The sequence below is a fragment of the Nelumbo nucifera genome, chromosome 3 (genome assembly GCF_055504915.1).
Source record: "Nelumbo nucifera cultivar China Antique chromosome 3, China Antique-T2T, whole genome shotgun sequence".
NCBI classification, from domain to species: Eukaryota; Viridiplantae; Streptophyta; class Magnoliopsida; order Proteales; family Nelumbonaceae; genus Nelumbo; species Nelumbo nucifera.
The window spans coordinates 82,709,845-82,729,843 of NC_142651.1; the positions used below are offsets into that span (position 1 = coordinate 82,709,845).

General features: G+C 36.4%; 1 protein-coding gene across 2 annotated transcripts in view; it reads left to right on the forward strand.

Annotated features, from left to right (window-relative positions):
- The window catches only part of LOC104590501 (uncharacterized), a 28,130-nt gene extending 21,181 nt beyond the window's left edge, over positions 1-6,949 (forward strand). For both annotated transcript variants that reach the window (XM_088900541.1, XM_088900540.1), the window contains exons 3-4: positions 5,832-6,247; positions 6,334-6,949. In XM_088900541.1, the coding sequence (XP_088756667.1) occupies positions 5,832-6,247; positions 6,334-6,810 (893 nt within the window). In that variant the 3' untranslated portion in view covers positions 6,811-6,949. The remainder of the gene's footprint in view (positions 1-5,831; positions 6,248-6,333) is intronic.
- Positions 6,950-19,999: the final 13,050 nt, after the last annotated feature.

The following is a 19,999-nucleotide window of genomic DNA, read 5'->3' on the forward strand; positions in this document are numbered from 1 at the left end:
GTTGAACTTTGACATCAGAAGTGAGAGGATGATAGACGTTTAACTCATTCCAGACATTTCTCACACTGGCATAGTACTCCTCAAGGCTCTGATTTCCCTGTTGCAGATTGAAGTATTCCTGATACAGTTGATATACCCTAGTGGTATTATCCTGACCTGAATACAGTTTCTTAGCATGATCCCACACCTCTTTGGCTGTGTCAAGAAACATGAAGATGATCTGTGCATCTTCCTGTTCCTAGTCTTCATACTCCTGAGAATTAGCGGGGGGTTTCTCCTCTCTTATGTGCTTCACTTTCTTCTTCGCCTTCAGAAAAACCTCTACAGACTTGGCCCAAGGGACATAATTCTCTCCATTCAGTTTAATGGAGGTCATTTGGACATTTAGGTAGTCAGTAGATATCATGACACTAGGTTTACTATCACTATTATCTGCCATTGCCAAACTCCCTTATCACTGAATTTTGAGCACTACACACAAACACTTCACCGAAATCTGCACATTGATTTCAACAGTAATAAATGCTGAGAACTGCAACACCACAAACCCTACTCACCGAAATCTGCACCCTAATTTCAGCAATATTAAATGCTGAAAACTGCAACACCACAAACCCTACTCACCGAAGTCTGCACACTAATTTCAGCAATATTAAATGCTGAAAACCACACTTGTAACACCACAAACCCTAATCCACAACTACCGGAAGTTTCACCATTAAGTAGACACTATTGCCCTTCGAATCACACACAAACCAGAATAAACCCTAGCATACTGCAATCTGAAAACCCATCATACGAACTGTACTACACCTCTCATGTATTCCATAATAGAAAATATGCATAAAAAAAACTTTACCTCATCGCCTGAAGGCCAACCACACGAAGGACTGAGACACCACTGCACCACACGTACCAGCCCTAATTAGGGCTTAGAAACCACAACAACCAATCACCAACGACACAATCGGAGGCATAGGAACCTCCAAGGGAAAAGGGCGATCACTCCTTTTCAGCCCTTTTCCCAGTCTCCAACTCACAGCTGAGAAACCCTAGTTCGAATGCGCAGAAGACAAAATTCTAGCAAGTCTGATTTGTTCAATGTTGCTCTGATACCATGTTGAAGTTCGACCTGCCCTAGAATTCTGTCTTGTTCGTTGACTGTAAAGTAAAGTGAACAGCAAGAAGTAGAAATAGGAGAGGAAAGAAGAAGAGAGAAGGTCTGGTTCGAATAAGAGAAGTTGTCCCTAGATTCGGCCAGACCTGTTATAATATTATTAACTTATTGGAAAAGACTTAAGTGCCCTTATTTAAGTAAGAGGCACTCGAACTAACATAACAGTACACATCAACATTCTCAACAAGTGCAAAGACCAAAATACCCCTTCACTAACACCACTAACACAAATGATCTTTCTTTTCATCACCCGACTCCCATAGGAAATCTCTCATTACCTCTTCCAAGCTACCAACTTTTTTGTGGGTCCGGATGTAGTAGGCACATTAGGTAAGTATAATGAGTGAGCACGTAATAGCTGTGTGACACATGTCCTAGTTAATGCACCTTTCATCCAAACGTTACACGTTTAAGTTTTCCTTTTCATTGTTTTTATTTTTAATTATTTTGACAAAGATAATAGAATAATGGATAATTTCTGTCTAACGGAGCAAAAACGTTTGGATGAAAGGCGCATTAAATAGGACATGTGTCACACAACTATTACGTGCTCACTCATTGTACTTACCTAATGTGCCTACTACATCCGGGCCCCTTTTTTGCACACCTCTCAATAATTGGATTCCAAAACCAGCTTTCTCTAGGGTTTGCTCCTAAAGGGAGGCCAAGGTAGGTCAAGGGCCAGCTAACTATGGGGCAATCTATGATGTAGGTAATAGAGTTTAGTTCCCCTTCCTCTAAGTTGATTCCTGCTACACAACTCTTTTCAAGATTAATTTTTAGATTAGAAACTAACTCAAATTTCCTCACCACTTCCTACAAATTCTTCACCACACCTTGCTCACCCCCTTCATAGAAAATTATGCTATCATCTGCAAATTGCAAATGTGTCACCGAGACCATATCCCTTCCAATCTTCCACCATTTTATTACATTCTTCCTATCAACCGTTGAGATCATTTTGCTAAACATATCAACTACTAGGGTGAACAAAAAGGGTGAAAGAGGACCACCTTGCCTTAAACTTCGGCAAGCTTAGAAGAAGTCTCACAACCCCATTAATCAGAAGAGAGTAGTGACATGAATTAATGCAACCAAAAATCCAATTACACCATCTCTCCCCAAACCCGCAATTCTTCATTATATCAACAAGGAAAGCCCAATCTACTAAATCATAGGCTTTCTCCATATCCAATTTGCATACAAAACCTTTCTTCCTCGATCTTTTCATATCCAACACACTCATTAGCAATAAGAATTTGATCAGTTATTTGTCTCCCTTGGATAAAGGCCCCCTGATTTTGACCGATTATGGCTAGAAGTATTACATTTATTTTCAAAGATAGAACCTTAGCCAAAATCTTATAGATGCTTGTTACTAGGCTAATGGGTCTAAAGTCCTTTGGATGGCTAGCATCAGACCTCTTTGGAATAAGGGCAGGAAAGATTGCGTTCACCCCTTGGCTCACAATAAACCTCTCCGCAAATTCATTGAAGACCTCACAAAGGTCATCTTTTACCCACAACAGTCTTGATAGAAAGCCATAGTAAATCCATCTGGCCCTGGGGCTTTCAATCTTCATTGAAAAAACTGCCTTCCTTATTTCCTCTTCTACAAAGGCTCTCTCCATCCAATGTGCTACTTCAATCTCCACTTGGGTCACTCAAAATCTTCCAATCGTAATCTATCATCCAAGGGCCTCCTAAAAATTGCTTTGAAGTGGTCCACGAAGATCTTGGCAATTTCATCTTGATTTGTTATCTCTTGCCCATCTACCTCCAATCTAGCCACAAAATTTTTCCTCCTCCCATTTTCCAAAGTATGAAAGAATTTTGATTTACTATAACCTTCTTTCAACCACTTACACCTTGACATTTGTCTCCAACTAATCTCTTCCCTTAAAAAACTTCTTCCAAATCTTTCTTAATCCTAAACCTCATTTCTTTCCTCCTCTACCAAGATTCCTCGGGCTTCCTTCTCATCTAACTCCTCTATCGTGGACATCAAAATGACCTTTTGTTCCCTAATTCTCCCGAAGTGATCCTTGTTCCATTCCTTAATTTTCCCTCTCAATCTTTTTAGTTTCTTATGAAATCCCACTCCTTTCCACTTCACCCCCCTTAAACCCTCCCTCCACCAACCCTCCACTTTCTGCACAAAATCTGGGTGTGTGAGCCACATGTTCTCAAATTTGAAAGGGGTGGGGCCTCTTGGAAAGGTTTCTGAACCTAACTTGATAGGACAGTGGTCTGATTGTGACTCTAGGTAAATCTTTAGACACCAAATTTGCTTCATGTGATTTCCAAGCTTCATTAAAGAGAAATCTATCCAATTTTGAGCAGTTGGGAATTTCTTCAAAGTTGGACCAAGTAAAACGGGCTTGCAATAGAGTCACTTCCTTCAGGTCACCTGTTGGTTGGGATTATTTGTTTCATTGGAGAACCTAATCACATTGAAATCCCCAACCACACACCACAGTCCCTCCCAAAGGCCCCTAATGGCATATAACTCCTCCCACATCTCATTCCTTTCCCGATATCTATTTAGACCATATACGTTGGTGACAGCCTAGATAAAGCCATCCCCTATGTTCCGGAATTTCATAGAAACTGAATACCTTCCAATCAGCTCCTCCACCGATTCCACCACCTCATCTTTCCAAATTGTCAAAATTCCTCCAGAGGCCCCACAAGGACTACAAGACCATCTGAAATTCTTGAACCCCAAATACTTCAAATCCACCGTCCTTCCAGTTCTGAAATTTTTGTTTCTTGTAGCATGACAATGTCTGGATTTTCTCTTCTCAACAAATCTTTTATAGCTCGCCTTTTCCTCGCATTCCCCAATCCTCTTACATTCCAACTAATAATTTTCATAAAACCAGTTCTAGAAAAACTCCTTAAGACTATTTGTCTCCTAATTTGGAATTCTCCGTCTTTCCCCTCTATCACTGAATTCTAAATCACTCTCAACATCCGATCATAGTCTTTCCACTTCTGATCTCTTCTTCCTTCTCTTTTTCTTTTTCTCTTCACACTTCTATTATAGATCTTCACCTTATTTGGTTGTTCTTTCTCCTAGTCCTTCCCTTCCTCAAGAGCTCCAGCTGCTCCACCACAGTGTGCCCCTGAATTTACCCCTTCCTCCCCTTCTATCACTATCAACATGTTCCAGTTTTCCTATTCCATTTCCTTCTTATTAAGTCCCGCAAACTCGTTACAAATCAGGCTCCAAATCCTATCAGCCTCCTTTTCAACTAATGAGAGCCCCCAATCCTCCGTCTGCCTTTACACCCTTCTTGACAACCCCACTTCCATCTTCTCCAACTGGTTGGGAAACAGGTGCGATAGCAGAAGTATCTACAACAAGCACAGAGACACAATCAGTACCAAAAAATGAATTGACAATAATACCTGGATTGAGAGGCACAAGGGGGTTCTCTGAAACAGGAGATTGAAAGCCAGTAAGAACCAACTTGGGAACCCTTTCCTTGGACCAGAGCAATTGGCCCGTAGCACTGGGACTCAGGCCACAAAAGTTATTAGAAGGTCCTTCACCATGTTCTCTCTTTGATTCATTTAAGTTTTGTCCAGATGAAGGAGTCGACACCATCCTACATGGCTCCTGGTTTTTGGTGCGAATCTGGTCTAGAGTCTTCCCTGTTGAGAGAGGTAGACCCAACAACCTCAGTAATTGACCGTCGCCTCCTTTGTATCAGTGAATTTAGTAACAACAAACCTAGAATCTTGTACAGCGTCAGGCTGGAATTCCTTGCTAGATAAATCTTCCTCTAAGAGTAGAATCTCGGTATGGAAGCTCTCCCCTTCCAAAAAAAAAAATTGTTTTCCTCAATGCTACCAATACTTGAATCCTCACTAGAATCGTCCAAATCATCTACAGCCGTCATTTGGAGCTTGCAGGATGGCTTCTTAAACTTCGGGTTGCGCCGTTCTAGGGAGCAGACCGATTTTCTGTTGCTAGGAATCCATACCCAGGTCGAAGATGCCGCCTGGTTAGAGGAGCGACTTGCGGCCAGTCGAGGATTGATGAAAGGGGACAATGATGGACCAGTATTATTGTCCATCAACTCCCTACCTTGCCTCGTCACATGCCTGTTTAAAGAGTCATGTGCCTCTAAATCAATATCCAACAAACTGATAAAAATATTAAAGTAGATGTGCTTGAAAATGTAGATGATGACCCACTCCTACAATCCCTAGGATAAAGACTCCAAAGGAATAAACTAGCAAGATGGTCTTCATTTAGGTTGTATTTGGTTTAAAAGAAAAGATAGGAAAACCTAAACAAACCACCTTTTCCTACCTTTTCTTTCAAACCAAACACAAGTTTAGGGATTTAGGGATCAAATCAGATCAAACATGTTTTGTGATTGGAGGAAAATGCATTGGTCTTATTTGATTATGTGTTTAATTAATATAAACTCATTGGTATTGTCACTCATGTGCATGCAATTTGTTGGTGCATTGAACCATTGTTTATAATATTGCATGTGTATTCTTTAATTAGCCTTTTTGAACATATTAGTTGTATTATTAACATCTTCAATTAGATTTGTCAACATCGCATGTGTCATTCAAATTGTATTTGTTAATGAAATGATTGCTGTTTATTTATGGGATGAATGATTTTCAGGGATGGTTGCTGGAGAGGATACTGTGGTTTCATCTATCGGGAGCAAAAAGGATGGTCACAAGGATAAGGATGTCCTATCTATTTCTCACTCTACCTCAACCAAGCATAAAAGAACCCGGCAAGTTCGTTGGAATGATGCAATGGATAAAGCATTGATTGAGTTGCTTGCTAATCAAGTTGCCTCGGGCAACAAAGATGATAAAGGGTTCAAGACATCAGCATACACATATGTTTGCAAGGAAATGACTAATCAATTTGGCATTGAGATGAAAACACCGCACATCAAGAGTAGGATGCGAACCTTAAAGCCTATTTATTTAGAAGCTAAGAAGTTATTAGGCACAAGTGGCTTCAGATGGAATGAATCAAGAAATCAAATTCAAGCAAATCCTGCGGTTTGGGAGCAGTATCTACAGGTAGGTCTAGCATATATTTATGTAATTCTTTCTTATAATAAAATTATTTAGTGAAGTAGGTGGTGATCATGAACTGTACAATGCAGGCCAATCCTCATGCATTTAAAGTAAAGGGTCGTGTCTTGAAGATGTATGATGAAATGCAAGTGATATTGGGAATTGACCAGGTCATGGGTGAAGAGGCTAGAATTGGTATTGAACTTGTAAATGAATTAGATGTTGAGGAAGATAGTGATAATGACATCGATGTTGATATCTATGATGATGCATCTACATCATTGTTAGCTATCGATGAATTCATTAGTGCAATTGATAGGATGAACGAGGCAATGAAAAAGATAGCAGCTGCCCTCACGGTTCAAAGTGATCAAGAGTTCTTCAATGAATTGTGGCATGAGGTCATGAACATGGATGGGTTTGACCCTCAAGATTTGAATGCTGTGTTTGGGTACTTGGGTCAAAATGAGAGGAAGGCCAAAGTTTTTCTTGCTAGAGCTAAGCCCTATAGGGCTCAAATGGTCCACTCCATCATCTCTGAGTTGCCTAGCTTTGGTATGTTGTAGTAATTGACTTAATTTGCATCCTTTTTTTGTTGAATGTTGACTGCTCATAGCCATTTACTTATAGTAATATGCAAACTGCCAAACTACCTTTCTTCCTTCCAGTAATACCATACTTGTATATGTTTGGTTTGCTTTCAAATTGATTGATGATTTACCTGCTTTTAGGGCTGTCAACGGGTCAGTTTTGGGTCAGTTCCAGGTAGAAGTATAACTAATCCCGAACCGACAAGGCAATAAAAGCATGCTGAAAAAGCAATAAAAACCTGCTAAAATGCAATGAAAACTTGCTAAAATACATGCTAAAATATAATAAAAAAAAGTCCCGTCTAAATGCAATCTTTAAAGCCAATCTTTTCGTCTATCCAATCCTACAAAAATATCAAGAATATATTCACATACCTGAATTCAAAGAAAATAAAAATCATTTCTTACCATAGTTTTTAAGAGGCGAGGCTAGGCGACAAGGGGGTGCCTTGTTTCTTAGTTGCCTAAGTAGGCGCCTAGACGTCACCTAGGCAATGGATGTATTTTTTTAAGTAAAAAATATAGATCCTAGGGTAGCTCCCTAGGTACCATAACCATATTTTTTAATAATTATTTATAATTTTCATAAGAAAAATATAAACTTCAAGAAGATATGGAAGAAAATGTGTTGATTAGACAAAATTTTAAGTTCTATCTTACTTATTGGTTTGGGTTAAGTCTTTGAGGGTTCAATGCAACATTTGGCAATGTTTGTATTGATTAAACCCTAGCAAATAAGAAAATAATAAAAAAATTAATTTATAAAAATGAATATTTTAATTATTCATGTCTGTCTTATAATTATAATATCGAAAATAAAGAATAAAAAATATTTTATAATAGAAAGTACAAAATTGTTTGGCAATTAGGCAAGGTGAGACTCCAAGGGCACCTTGACAATTATGTTTCTTACCATTTTCTAATGACCAAACTCCATTATATCTTGTTTTTATTGGTGAAAGGACTTATGAATACATACCCAAGGTTCAAAATATCGCAATGTATTGGGCCGTATCGGCTGATACGTATCGTTCTGACAAGAACCTGATACACGGAAGTATAAATCATTTGTTCCATTTCTTTTCATACATATCGGCCGATACTGGCTCGTATTGGGTTGTTTCGAATCTATATCGACCAATACGAGCCCGAAACAATTTGATATAGTTCAATACGTTTGATTTCGGTTCATCATTAATTTCATTAATCAATATTTAATAATTAATACTAAATCTCTCATTAATGTCGTTAGTCATGTATTTAAGTCTAATTTCTCTTTCAAATTTATTTGAATTTTAGCACCCAATTCAAATTCTCTCATTAATTCCTTTAATTAATGATCCTCTCTCATTAATTTCATTTTGTTAGTGTAAAAACTTCAAATTTTAGCTATAGCAAGATTTGAACCTTGGTCACTTGATTTTAACAACCACAAGTAGCCACACATATTTGTTTGCTATGATCATATGTATTTTTAACAAGTATTTATTAATAAATGTTAGAATTAATTATTAAAATTTATATACTAATAAATATTAAGATTAATTATATTGTCTTTTTTTTGAAAATTGATATTCACATTTTAGTTTTTTTTGTTTTTTTTTTAACATTTTAGTAATTCCATCACTTTTCAACGGTTACTAATTCTGTCCTGATATGTCACACTTTATATATACTATTAAATTATGGTCTTTTTACATTTACATGACTTATTTACAATCATATAAAATTTATAAGTATTGTTAGTAATATATTTTTTAGGATTTATTTGAATTTTCTACTATATTTATGTGTATCTTGATTTTTCGTCCGTAGTATAGAAATTAAAAAAAATGGTAATAAATAACATTCTTTTACTTACTCATGTTCAAATCTGGCAACCAATTTTGTCTATATATTAGAGCTTCAACAACATCTAAATCAAATGCGTCTTAAATCAATCACTCTACCACCCATAGAGAATGTCAATTCTGATGTAACTGTGAAAATTGGTATTATCACATCACGTGCCATCCAAATATTGATTCAAGTTTGATTTTTGGCATTGCCCATGACCATCAAGGCATTCTTTATTCACATACTAACTATCAAAAAATCTAAATGTTTGGTCATTTTCCCCAATTCCATTTTCATCTCCAAATAAGTTATTATTGAAACCAATTACTCTAACATTTGAAGGACTATCACAACCCTCAAGTAAATTTGTGTTTTCAATTTCATATTAAAAAAAAAGGATCAAGCAATGTATATCGAACCTTATCAATATAATAAGAATCATTAGCACCATAAATTTGATTGTAATAAAACTTCAATAATCTAATCTTAAATTGTGGGTCAAGAATCAAAGCAATAGTTAATAACAAATTTCACTTCTACCAATATTTATCAAACTTTGCCATCATTCTTTCAACATGGTCACTTTGAACCCACCCAAGCAACTTCAAATGAATTTCACAAATATCTACAAAGTAAATATTTGCCGTCGAATATTTAGAACCTGAGAATTTAGTAGTGGCATCATAAAAAATCGTTAAACATTTTTTAAAAATTGTTGCCATTTCCCACTCCTCAACAATTAGACTGTTTTAAAATCAAGATTCATTTGCTACAAACGAAAAAAAAAAAAAAGCCTTCATAAGTGCTATAGTAGACTCTAACATAAGATATGTGGAGTCTCACCTATTTCCCACATCAAAGGATACACTTTTACAACCTTGCAACTTTACTTAATCCCAAATTTTTTGGAATACATGTCCTATGATTTTCAAACAATATTGCATAATGAGATTTAAAATATGACATGAGCATCAAATATGAAAAAAAAATCTCAAAACAATAAAAGCAAATGTTGATCAAGAAAATGACTCTTAATTGACCTAACAATTGCATCATTTGTAGATGCATTATCAACTGTATTGCTAGCCAACTTCTTACCAATATTCCACTCCATCAATACCCTACTAAGAGCCTTTGCACCATGAAGAATTGGAACTTGCACAAAAGAAATAATCTTATGCAATATCCATGCATTATCATTGAAATGAGCATTCAACAATAACCAATGTTTTGGTTTTTTGCTGTCCACATATATTGGTAGTGAGACCATTTACAAAAGAAAGGGCATCAAAAAATTATAAAGCTTTTCTTTCTCCTTTTGTTACATTGCCACAATACCAGCCCTAATTGTATTACAAGAAAACAATCTAAACAATAGTTAAAGATTGTTGCAAAACTTGTAAAAATATGCATGCTCAACCATATTGAAAGGGTATAAAACCTTACAGTTTTGTTTTTTCATCTATACCCTTAATCATAGTTAAAGTTTATTGACTAGAATCTTTACACTTCTTCCTAAGACAATGAAAAATGTTTCTCCAAGTAACTAGTAATATTGTTACTAGAACCACTAAATTTTTATTACAATGATTACAAGTAGCAACGACTTCACCAAATGCATTCTTGTTAATTCAAAAATCATTCCACACTGATGGAGAACCTTCAATAAAAGGTTGATTTGTTCCAAGTTGAGTCATGCTGATGCAACTTGCAATTAAATAAATAGCCCTTATATTCCAATGCATGAAATTAGATATTATATTTCTATTTAACCAATATTAATTATTGCAAAAAATAAAACAAATAAATAACAAAAAGAAATTACCAAGTGGATACCGAAGAATCGAGGCTAAATAGATAATCACCAACTTGTGCCAAGGTTGTAAGGGTCAATCAATATAATGGTCCACTTGAAAAACAACAAAAAAATATATGCATCTAATATCAATCAGTTGGGAAATAAACTGACTAACAAATCACCAAAAAAAAAATTAATTATCATATAAGAAGAGAAATAAACAATATATATTAAGGGAAGAAATCTCAAATCTGCAACACATTTTTTGAACCAAACAGAACTATTCGGTTTTTTAATTATCCGAACTGAAACCAAACCGATGCAACCGGTTAACCGGTTGGTTGGTTAACCACGGTAACCATAACCTTACCAAAGACTAACTTGAAAACTAAACTCAGCCAATTCTGTTAGACAGTTGTATGCCCTTAGCTTCAATCAGAATTATGTACATTATGAATTTATTGTAAATGAATAAAGTACACATTTGATTCATGTTCTTGTGGTGTGTTTCTGTGTAATACCCTTAAACTGGACATTTAATGAGACTTGTGTTAGTTTAGAATGTTCACAGCCATTGGGTAAGTCTGGGGAGATTTATCCCGCCAAGGCTGACACTGGTGTGTGGCCAATTGTTGGGGTGGCTTGTCTCAGCTACCAGGGTGAGACCCGAAGCACATGCAGTGTAGGATTAATAGAACCTTTGAACCGGACCAGATTTCCAGTATTGCCCTGGACCTTGGAGATAGATGGGCAAAACTAGAAAGTTACCTAACCCCTAGACTCGATTATGATACTACACTAGGTGTCGGATTGGGCTGTCTTTGATGTACCAATCAGTGAGATCCTTAGTGGGGGTCAAAACCTAGGTATGTTGGGACAGTCCGAGAATTCATCTAAGTGGGTGATCATAGTGACAGGATCAGCCCCTTTGTCGGACAAAGGTAATGATCGGGGATGCACTCTCTCTGATGGAAACCAAGACTGCCGGCAGCCAATTTCAATTGTTGAGATTTTGTTTTGCAAAATATATTTATATAAAGATATATATATGTTATGGTTTCGAAATGATTTGCAAAAGGTTTTAATTCCCGGGATCCATGTAAGCAGAGAGTGCAACACTGTTCCTTGCAGTCGAGGGAGAGGTCCTCCCTTGTCGGGCAGTGTTTGATCATTATGGGCTGAGAGGTTAAGTGTAAGACCATTGAGGATAATACCTGATGGGCTAATCTTGCATCTGCCCACAGTCCTTGGGTGTTACAAGGTGGCTTGGCCCAGGGACCACTTAGGGTAAGTGTTGGGCCCATAGAGCCCATAAGATGGGTTTCAGGGGGTGCACTGTCCATAACAGTGTATTCGGCCTGGCCTTGTAACAAAGGCTGGGCTGAACCCATGTGGCTGATGTGTAGATCAATGTTTGGGTCCCATGCCATACAAGGAAGCCCAACTGGGCAGCAATTTGGAAGGCTAAGTGAGTACATAACCTTAAATGGGCCTTAAGCCCATTTCGAACTGGGCTGATTTGATCAATCAATTATAAGGGGCGAATTCTGAGATGGATCAGCTGATAGGATTGGGCCTAGACCCTATCCACTTAGAGAGTCCAAGATCTAAATGAGATTTAGATTTGGAAGCCTCCTAATTAGATTAGGAGATGACTGATTTGCAGATAAGATAAGGGTTATCCCTTATCACTTAAAGGGACTTCTAATCCAAATATGATTTGGATTAGCAACTCCTAATGGGATTAGGAGCTGATCCCTTTAAGATTATGAAAGGAGAAAGGGGCAGCAACTGTTAGTGATTGATGTTCAATTCTCTTCAGAGCTGAAAATCACAAGAAGAGAGAATTCTGCACCCTGCGAATACTCTCTTGTCGCCTCCTTATTACCGCCGCCATTACCTTCAGTTCGATCTCCAGTTCTTGGGAGAAATCAAGATCTGATCTTGATTCCAATCTTTTGGGAAAAGATTGGTTGGAGCTGTACTCACAAGCCATCCAGTTGATTCTTGCAAAGGGTCAAGTTCTTTTGGAAGAACATTGTTGATTCTGCTCCATCCTGCACTGCGCCATTTTCAGTGGGAGCAGATTTTGGATCCTTCCTTGGGCGTGAACACCTCCATTGGGAGATATTGTTTCTCCGTATCAGGTACATCCTCCCTCCTACTCCTTTTGGTTCAGATCTGGTTTGGTTCTTGATTCAAGATTGATCCTTGAAAACATGTTTTTCTAAAAATAGAGAATTCGATTTCCTGCAAAGATGGGAGAAATTTTTGAAATTCGCCCAATCCATTCCGCAATACTTGGGCATCCATGTGATGGATATCCCATCCCTTCAAATTCAATCAACCCTAACACAACCCAATTATGGTCAAGGCAGACCTGGATTTCAGAATGATATAAGAAAGAAAACAAATAAATAAGGACATAAAGACTACTGTTTCAAGACTTGTATTCAAATGCTTTTACTCCTAACATAGTTCATGGTGCTGACAGAAATAATCTTGTGAGTTTGGACTTGAGATAAAATGCAGAATCTCATAATGTGATCTAATGGAGATCCAAGACTCTGCGTGGGGGTCTTCACATTCTATTTGTCATTATATTTGCATTCACAAGAATCGTTACATCTAAGGTGTTTGTCCCAAAAAATAATGAAACTTTATTAGTTGATTAAGATGACATGGGTAAGCTAATTGGATTTCCACCACAATCTCTATCACAATAAATTCAAACCAAGGGAAAAAGAGAAACCCGCTATTAAAAGATCTTTGAGCTCAACTTATCAAAGATTGGAAACTCAGCCTTGAACCGAGTGTAGGCAAATTCTAGTATCTACTCATTAGTCCCTGCACAAGACCTGCACAAGAAACCAAATTTCATATAAGCCATTAGCTCAAATGAAAAGATTGTAAGAGTTGACATTCTAAACAGCAACAAGAAACCAAGAATAAGGTAATATGGATATTGCTCCTTTCCGCAGTCATGTGCTAACAGGTTTTGTCCCAACAGCCATGTGATAATTCCATAAAGAATTATCATAGACATTGTAACTGTAATGACAAGGAGTTGGACCAGCCGATAGTATATATGCTCCTTTGCAGTATATTTGTCCTGAGCATATGCTATTATCATATAAGTTCCGACACCTGCAATTATACCAATCCAATATAGCAAGTAAATAGAAATAGCAGTGTTTCCAGGTAGCTAGCTAGATCCTCATATAGTTATAATCATCATTCAGCTCTGAAGAGAAAAGAAAAACAAAAAAAAAGAAAACCCTAAATAAAGAATGAAGTCAAAATATTATCTAAAAGACTAAAGAATGAACTCATATTCATCATTGGCAATCACAACCACAAGCCTACAAGGACCACAACTATAAAAAAATAAGTTCTTAGTTTCACACTTCACAACCACAAACACAAGTTCCATAACCACTCAACCACTTAATCATCAATGTTGACAAGAGGATGCTCCTCGATCAAAGATACAATTTCTGTAATAAAAAGACAAATACAAATTAGAATTACTATAACAAAATAAACATGAACAATAAAAACAAAATTGAAAAACACAAACTTTACTTGATTCCATATTTTCAACCTCATCTAAGCTCTCCTCTATATAAAGATGACCACGTGACATTCACAACCAATCTTGTCTGCAAATGATAGCTTCTACCGTTCTCGAAATTAGAGAACTACGAAATGAATCAAACACACGACCTCCAGTGCTAAAAGCCAATTCAGATGCAACTGTAGACATAGGCATAACTAATAAATCCCGAGCCATCAAAGAAAGCACTTGATATTTAGAGGAATTAGTTTTCCACCAAGCCAACATGTCTAATGATTTACTTTTTGAATCTTCACATTCCTCCCCTAAATATTTATCCAATTCCGTTTTGTTCTCTACACTTCATTGGCCCACTTTTTGCTTGTTAAATAATGAATTCATGAAATCAGCAACATCCTCCACATTCTCAACTTCCATATCATTTGGATCCTGAGATTGATTATTTGAGTGAATATTTGGAGATGACTGAGTTGAACTATAAAACTCATACATAGAAGTCAAAACTTGTTTCACTTTATCTTTTAACACTTTAGCAATATCAACATCATATGACTCACTAATAACCCAATCCACATATTCCAATTTACATTGGGGATCAAGAATAACTGCAATGAATAACATAGTGTTGATATTATTGACATTTTCCCAATACTTGTCATACTTCCTCTTCATCTTGTAAGCCATAAAACTAATAGAGGAATCATCACTCTTACACCTCCGAGAAAGAATAATTCCAATACCGTAAATGTCTTTCATGTATTCATTTCCAGTTATATAAAGTGAGCCAGGCAATTCCAATGTAGTTTCATAGGAAATTTTAAGAAAAGGTAGCAAACCACGAGAATATTCCCAATCTCCATCAATAAACAAACCCTTGTTTTTAGCATGAGTAAGATCATCTACATACCTACTATCAACACTCTCCAACAAATCAAACACCTTTTGAAATTTCAAAGCAGATTCCAGCATTAAGTAGAGTTCCACCAAGTTACAACATCTAGGCAAACAAGACCCCTACTCACTATCTTTTCTTTCTCCACACAATCCTTAAATCTTTGCAACCTTGTTGGTGAAGATCATACATATTTCACTATAGAACGAATCCTGAAAATAGAATCATCTACCTCTGACAACCCTTATTTGATAATTAAGCTCAAAATATGTGCAACACATCTCATGTGCAAGAACTCACTTTTTAAGACACTTCCCTTCCAATTATTAAGTCTTTTCTTCAGATACCGAATCCCTACATCATTTGAACTTGCATTGTCCATTGTTATAGTGAACAGTCTTTTAATGCCCCAATCAAGTAAACACTTCTCAATGGCCTTACCAATTATCTCTCCTGAATGACCAAAATTTTGACAAAAATTTAAAATTTTGTTGTGCAATTTCCACTCATCATCAATGAAATGAGCAATGAGACACATGTAACTAAGGTTTTGAGATGATGTCCATGTGTCTATAGTGAGGCAAACCCTTGATGATAGTTTTGTAAAAAATTGTTTCAACATTTTCTTCTCCTCCACATAAAGACTATAACAATCTCTAGCTAACGTGTATCATGAAGGAACTACAAATATTGGTTGCATCTTACCATAGAAGCCATTAAACCTCTCTCGTTCCACATGCTTAAAAGGTAATTCATCTACAATAATCGTCCTAGCAAGTTCTTTTTTACATTCATCTTGATCAAACTTGTAAGGCATAAGTGATGGTGTGGTGCTCCCCTCCTTAGAACTTTGAAATGAAGCTTCCAAAGTCTTTTGCCGCTTGTCTATATTATTAAGGGGATACTGTTTACATCTAGACAAGTGATTAAAGGAACTAGTACAACTTGAAAATGGACAAGCTATGTCTTTATCACAATAATTGCACTCTGCCCTTTGTTCACTTTTGTCCTTGTAGTCAAGTTTAGTAAAATTATCCCACACTCAAGATTTAGAAGAAGTGGTACAAACTTTTGAATCAATCTCTAAATTAGCTGGGTGAGATGAATTGCCAGCATTACTTGAAGGTGCAGCAGGAGAAGGAGATGGGTTTATGCTTGTGGTTCTAACTAGATGATTGCTGGCACTTTGAGTTTGACTATCTGGCATTGTATTGGTATCACTCATACTTGACATATATCTGATAAATAAAAAAAATACATGTGTAATTAGAAAAGATAAACATATGATTTAAGCCAAAAATCTGAATTCTCCATAAAATCAAAAAAAAAATAAACAATGATTTAAGCCAACATTCATTCATTCTAAAAATACAAAAAAAAAACCTAAAAGAGGTGGAGTGAGAAAAATATACTAAATTTCTAAATTCATTCATTCATTCAAGATTTAATCCAAATTCTCCATAAAATCAGAAAAAAATAGACAATGATTTAAGCCAACATTCATTTATTCTAAACATTCATTCATTTAAATTTCTAAATTCTAGAAATCTAAAAAAATTCATTTAAGTTGAAATGAGAAATACAAACAGCAACATTCATTCTAAAAATACAAAAAAAAAACTAAAAGAGGTGGAGTGAGAAAAATATGCTAAAGTAAACATTCATTCATTTAAATTTCTAAATTCTAAGTTTCTAACAATCCAAAAAAAATTATTCAAGCTGAAATGAAAAATACAAACAACATTCATTCATTCTAAAAATACAAAAAAAAAAAAACCTAAAAGAGGTGCAGTGAGAGGTGGCGATTTCCTAGTGCCGGACTGGTTGCCGACTTGCCAATTGGTGGTTGTTGACTTGTTGTCGGCTCGGTTGTCGCGGTGTCGCCTGAACTCTAAAGTTGGTGGTGACTGAGAGTGAGAGAGATGACAGACAAAGAGATGAGTGACTGGCTGACTGTCACTGAGTTAGAGAGAGTGACTGAAGTGAGAGAGATGAGTGACTGAGACTAAGAGAGAAGAGACTGAGTGAGTCAGAGAGAGAGAGAGAGAGAGAGAGATGAGAGATTGAGAGCCGACGGTATGAGAGAGAGTGAACAGAATTGAGACTCTGAGAGAGTCAGAGAGATGACTGGTGAGAGATTGAGAGCCGATGAACGGAATTGAGAGAGATTAGAGTGAGAGACACTATTGGTCGAAGCCCGGAGGTCGGAGGCCATCGCCCGTCGGTAGGTTTGGCCCATTGGGGAAGAAGAAGATGGAAAATGACTGAGTCTGAGAGAGAGAACAAAGAGTGAAAGACAATGAGATAGTTGGTCAGACGTCAGAGGCCATCAGTCAGAGGCTCGGAGCCCGGAGATTATCGGATGTCAGTGACTCAGCCGGAGGGTGGAGGTCGTCAATCCGTTGGGGAAGAAAAGAACTGAGAGTTTGAGAGAGAGAGAGAGAGAGAGAGAGAAAGAAAGGGGAACGGCGGAGGAGGCCGATTATTAGGTTAAAATCGAATCTTTATTCGATTTTAAAAATATAATATATAAATTATATATTATATATATAATATATATATTATTAGTATATACCGGTCAATTCAGTTTACCGCTGGTTTTTTAAAAGGTTAACCAAAATCGAACCATAATTAGTGGTTTTTTAATATTATCAAACCGAAACCAAACCAATCGGTTCGGTTAACCATTGGTTCGGTTTCGGTCAATTTTTTCGATCAGTTCGGTTTTCTGGTTCTTTTTGCTCACCCCTACCTATTATAAAGTGGGGCATTAAAAGACTAAAAGCTGAATCCTCACCTAAAATTGGCAAGATTAAGGTTGGTCAAAAAGTTGAATACTCAAAGGAATGTGAGGAACATCTCATTATTGGCTTTTCATACTTTGACAAGGATGGGAGTGGATATATTACAGTTGATGAGATCCAACAAGCATGTGTTGATCAGGTAGTGATTTGAAAGGCACATAGGCAAGGGGCATTTTAGGGTATGTGTCTCTCCCAAATACTAGGCACACCCCTTTTAAAAGGTGCACACCTGGTGTGCCTCGCCATGCGCCTGATGCACCATGCACCTCAGCTAGGGATTTTCAAATCTGAATGATAAACCAAAAATTGAACCAAACCAAACCAAATAAGATAGTTCAATTTGGTTAACTTGAATGTCGGTTCGGTTCAATTTTTGTTTCTTTAAAAACTTGGTTTTCGGTTTTGGTTTGGTTTGGTTGGGATTTTCAATCGAACCAAATTAGTGGTTGTATCTAATTAAGTCTATTAAATATATAATATTCTATTTAAAACTTTATACTTATTAATTAATAATTATTATGTTTTCCAATGGCCAATTCACAATTCCCCATTGTGATTTACAGCTTTAGGCCTATTCTAGTTAATTAATAATACTTAGTTAATTGTCTAGGGACTCTAAACAACTAAAGTATTAAAACATATACTAATTATTAATTACTCATTAATTGTTTGTGAAGAATGGGTGTAGTTGTTTTAATAATTAGTCATTAAATTGTTCATTAAATGAGTGTAGTTGTAGTTGTATTAATTGTTCATTAAGACCAAGACTAATTATTAAAACCTATACTAAAGTCTAATAACTAATTATTCATTAATCATTAAAATCGAACCGATTTAAATGAGCATAGTTGGTTCTAAACTCTAGTTTGGCGCAATTCTATTGGGAGAGATGGTCAAACCGAATAGTCGGTTAGGTCATCGGTTCTAACCGAACCAAACTAAACCGATCGATTGTACACCCCTAGCCTCAGCCCAGGCATGCGCCTTTTTAAAATTCTATGTTTTTACTTTTTTTAGCCTAACAACACCATTCAAAGCCCCCTATTTGCTAATGTTGTTCATTCATTCATTCCAACAAAATATCTTTTTCAAAGGTAATTAAAGTTATAAAATCATTATTGTTTATGTGAGAAATAAGAATTAAAGACCCTAACACGGACTTCTTCGGGTTGCCTCAAGGGGCATGATACAAAGACAATTCATAGAATCAAGAATGCAATATGTTTTACATTACATTAGCTACTTGAAGTAATGCAATTGAAAAAAAAGGAGATTGTGGGTTTTACATGCTTGAAAATGCATTATATGTTTGTTTTTATTTTTAAATTTTCATTTGAATACGCCTCACATGTTATGTTTATGTATTTTAATTTTAGATAATAGATTTTTAAAACATTTGTTTTAAAATTTAAGTTTATATTTTTTATTAACATCATGTTTAATATTTTTTGCATTTTTTAATTTTTTTGGCATTTTGAATCTTTTGACTTTTTTATTTTTAGCATTTTTCTGTATTTTTGTGCCTTGCTTCAAAAAGGTGCACGCCTCGCCTTGTGCCTTGCACCTCGGGCGCAAATTGGCCCTTGTGCTTTTTTTGCACCTTGTGATTTTAAAACACTGTGATCAGGTCTAGTTTAGGTCTTAGAAGTCAGAAGTTGCAAATGCAACTGGCAGAAGCCCTAACCTCTTCAAATTACACCTGTAAGAGGAGAAAATGACAGCGAGAGACGGATTGAGGGACGGTGTATTGCAGATTCAATGGGTGGTAGCCCCTCTTCTTTTGTTATTGCTTTCAGCCTTGCCTTTCGAATGGAGAAGAAACGTAAGGAATGCTCATTTTGGTAGGGCTTTTGAATGAAACCTTGCTGAAAGGACCATTTTGGACAACTTTTGTGTAAATATTACATTAATGTAATTTATTAATTATTATTATATAGGCAAATTTCTTAAACTACCCCTGAGGTTTAGGAAATTGACTAACTATACCCCTATTATTTCAGTATTGTCTTAAAGTATTCCTACTGCTTTTGACAATTGACTAAATCCTCCTTATCATCTATGTCCATTGACAAAAGGAATAAAAAGACTATTTTGCCCATCATACAAAGGGGGACTTCATTGCCTGGACATTTTTCAGTAGAGTCTCTTGCATACTAGACCCAACCTTTGCCCTTGATGTGGATCAGGCGTTGCTCATCACATGACCAAGACTCTGGGAGGAAGACGATAAAGCCTATTTTCCCCATTTTCCCCAGATA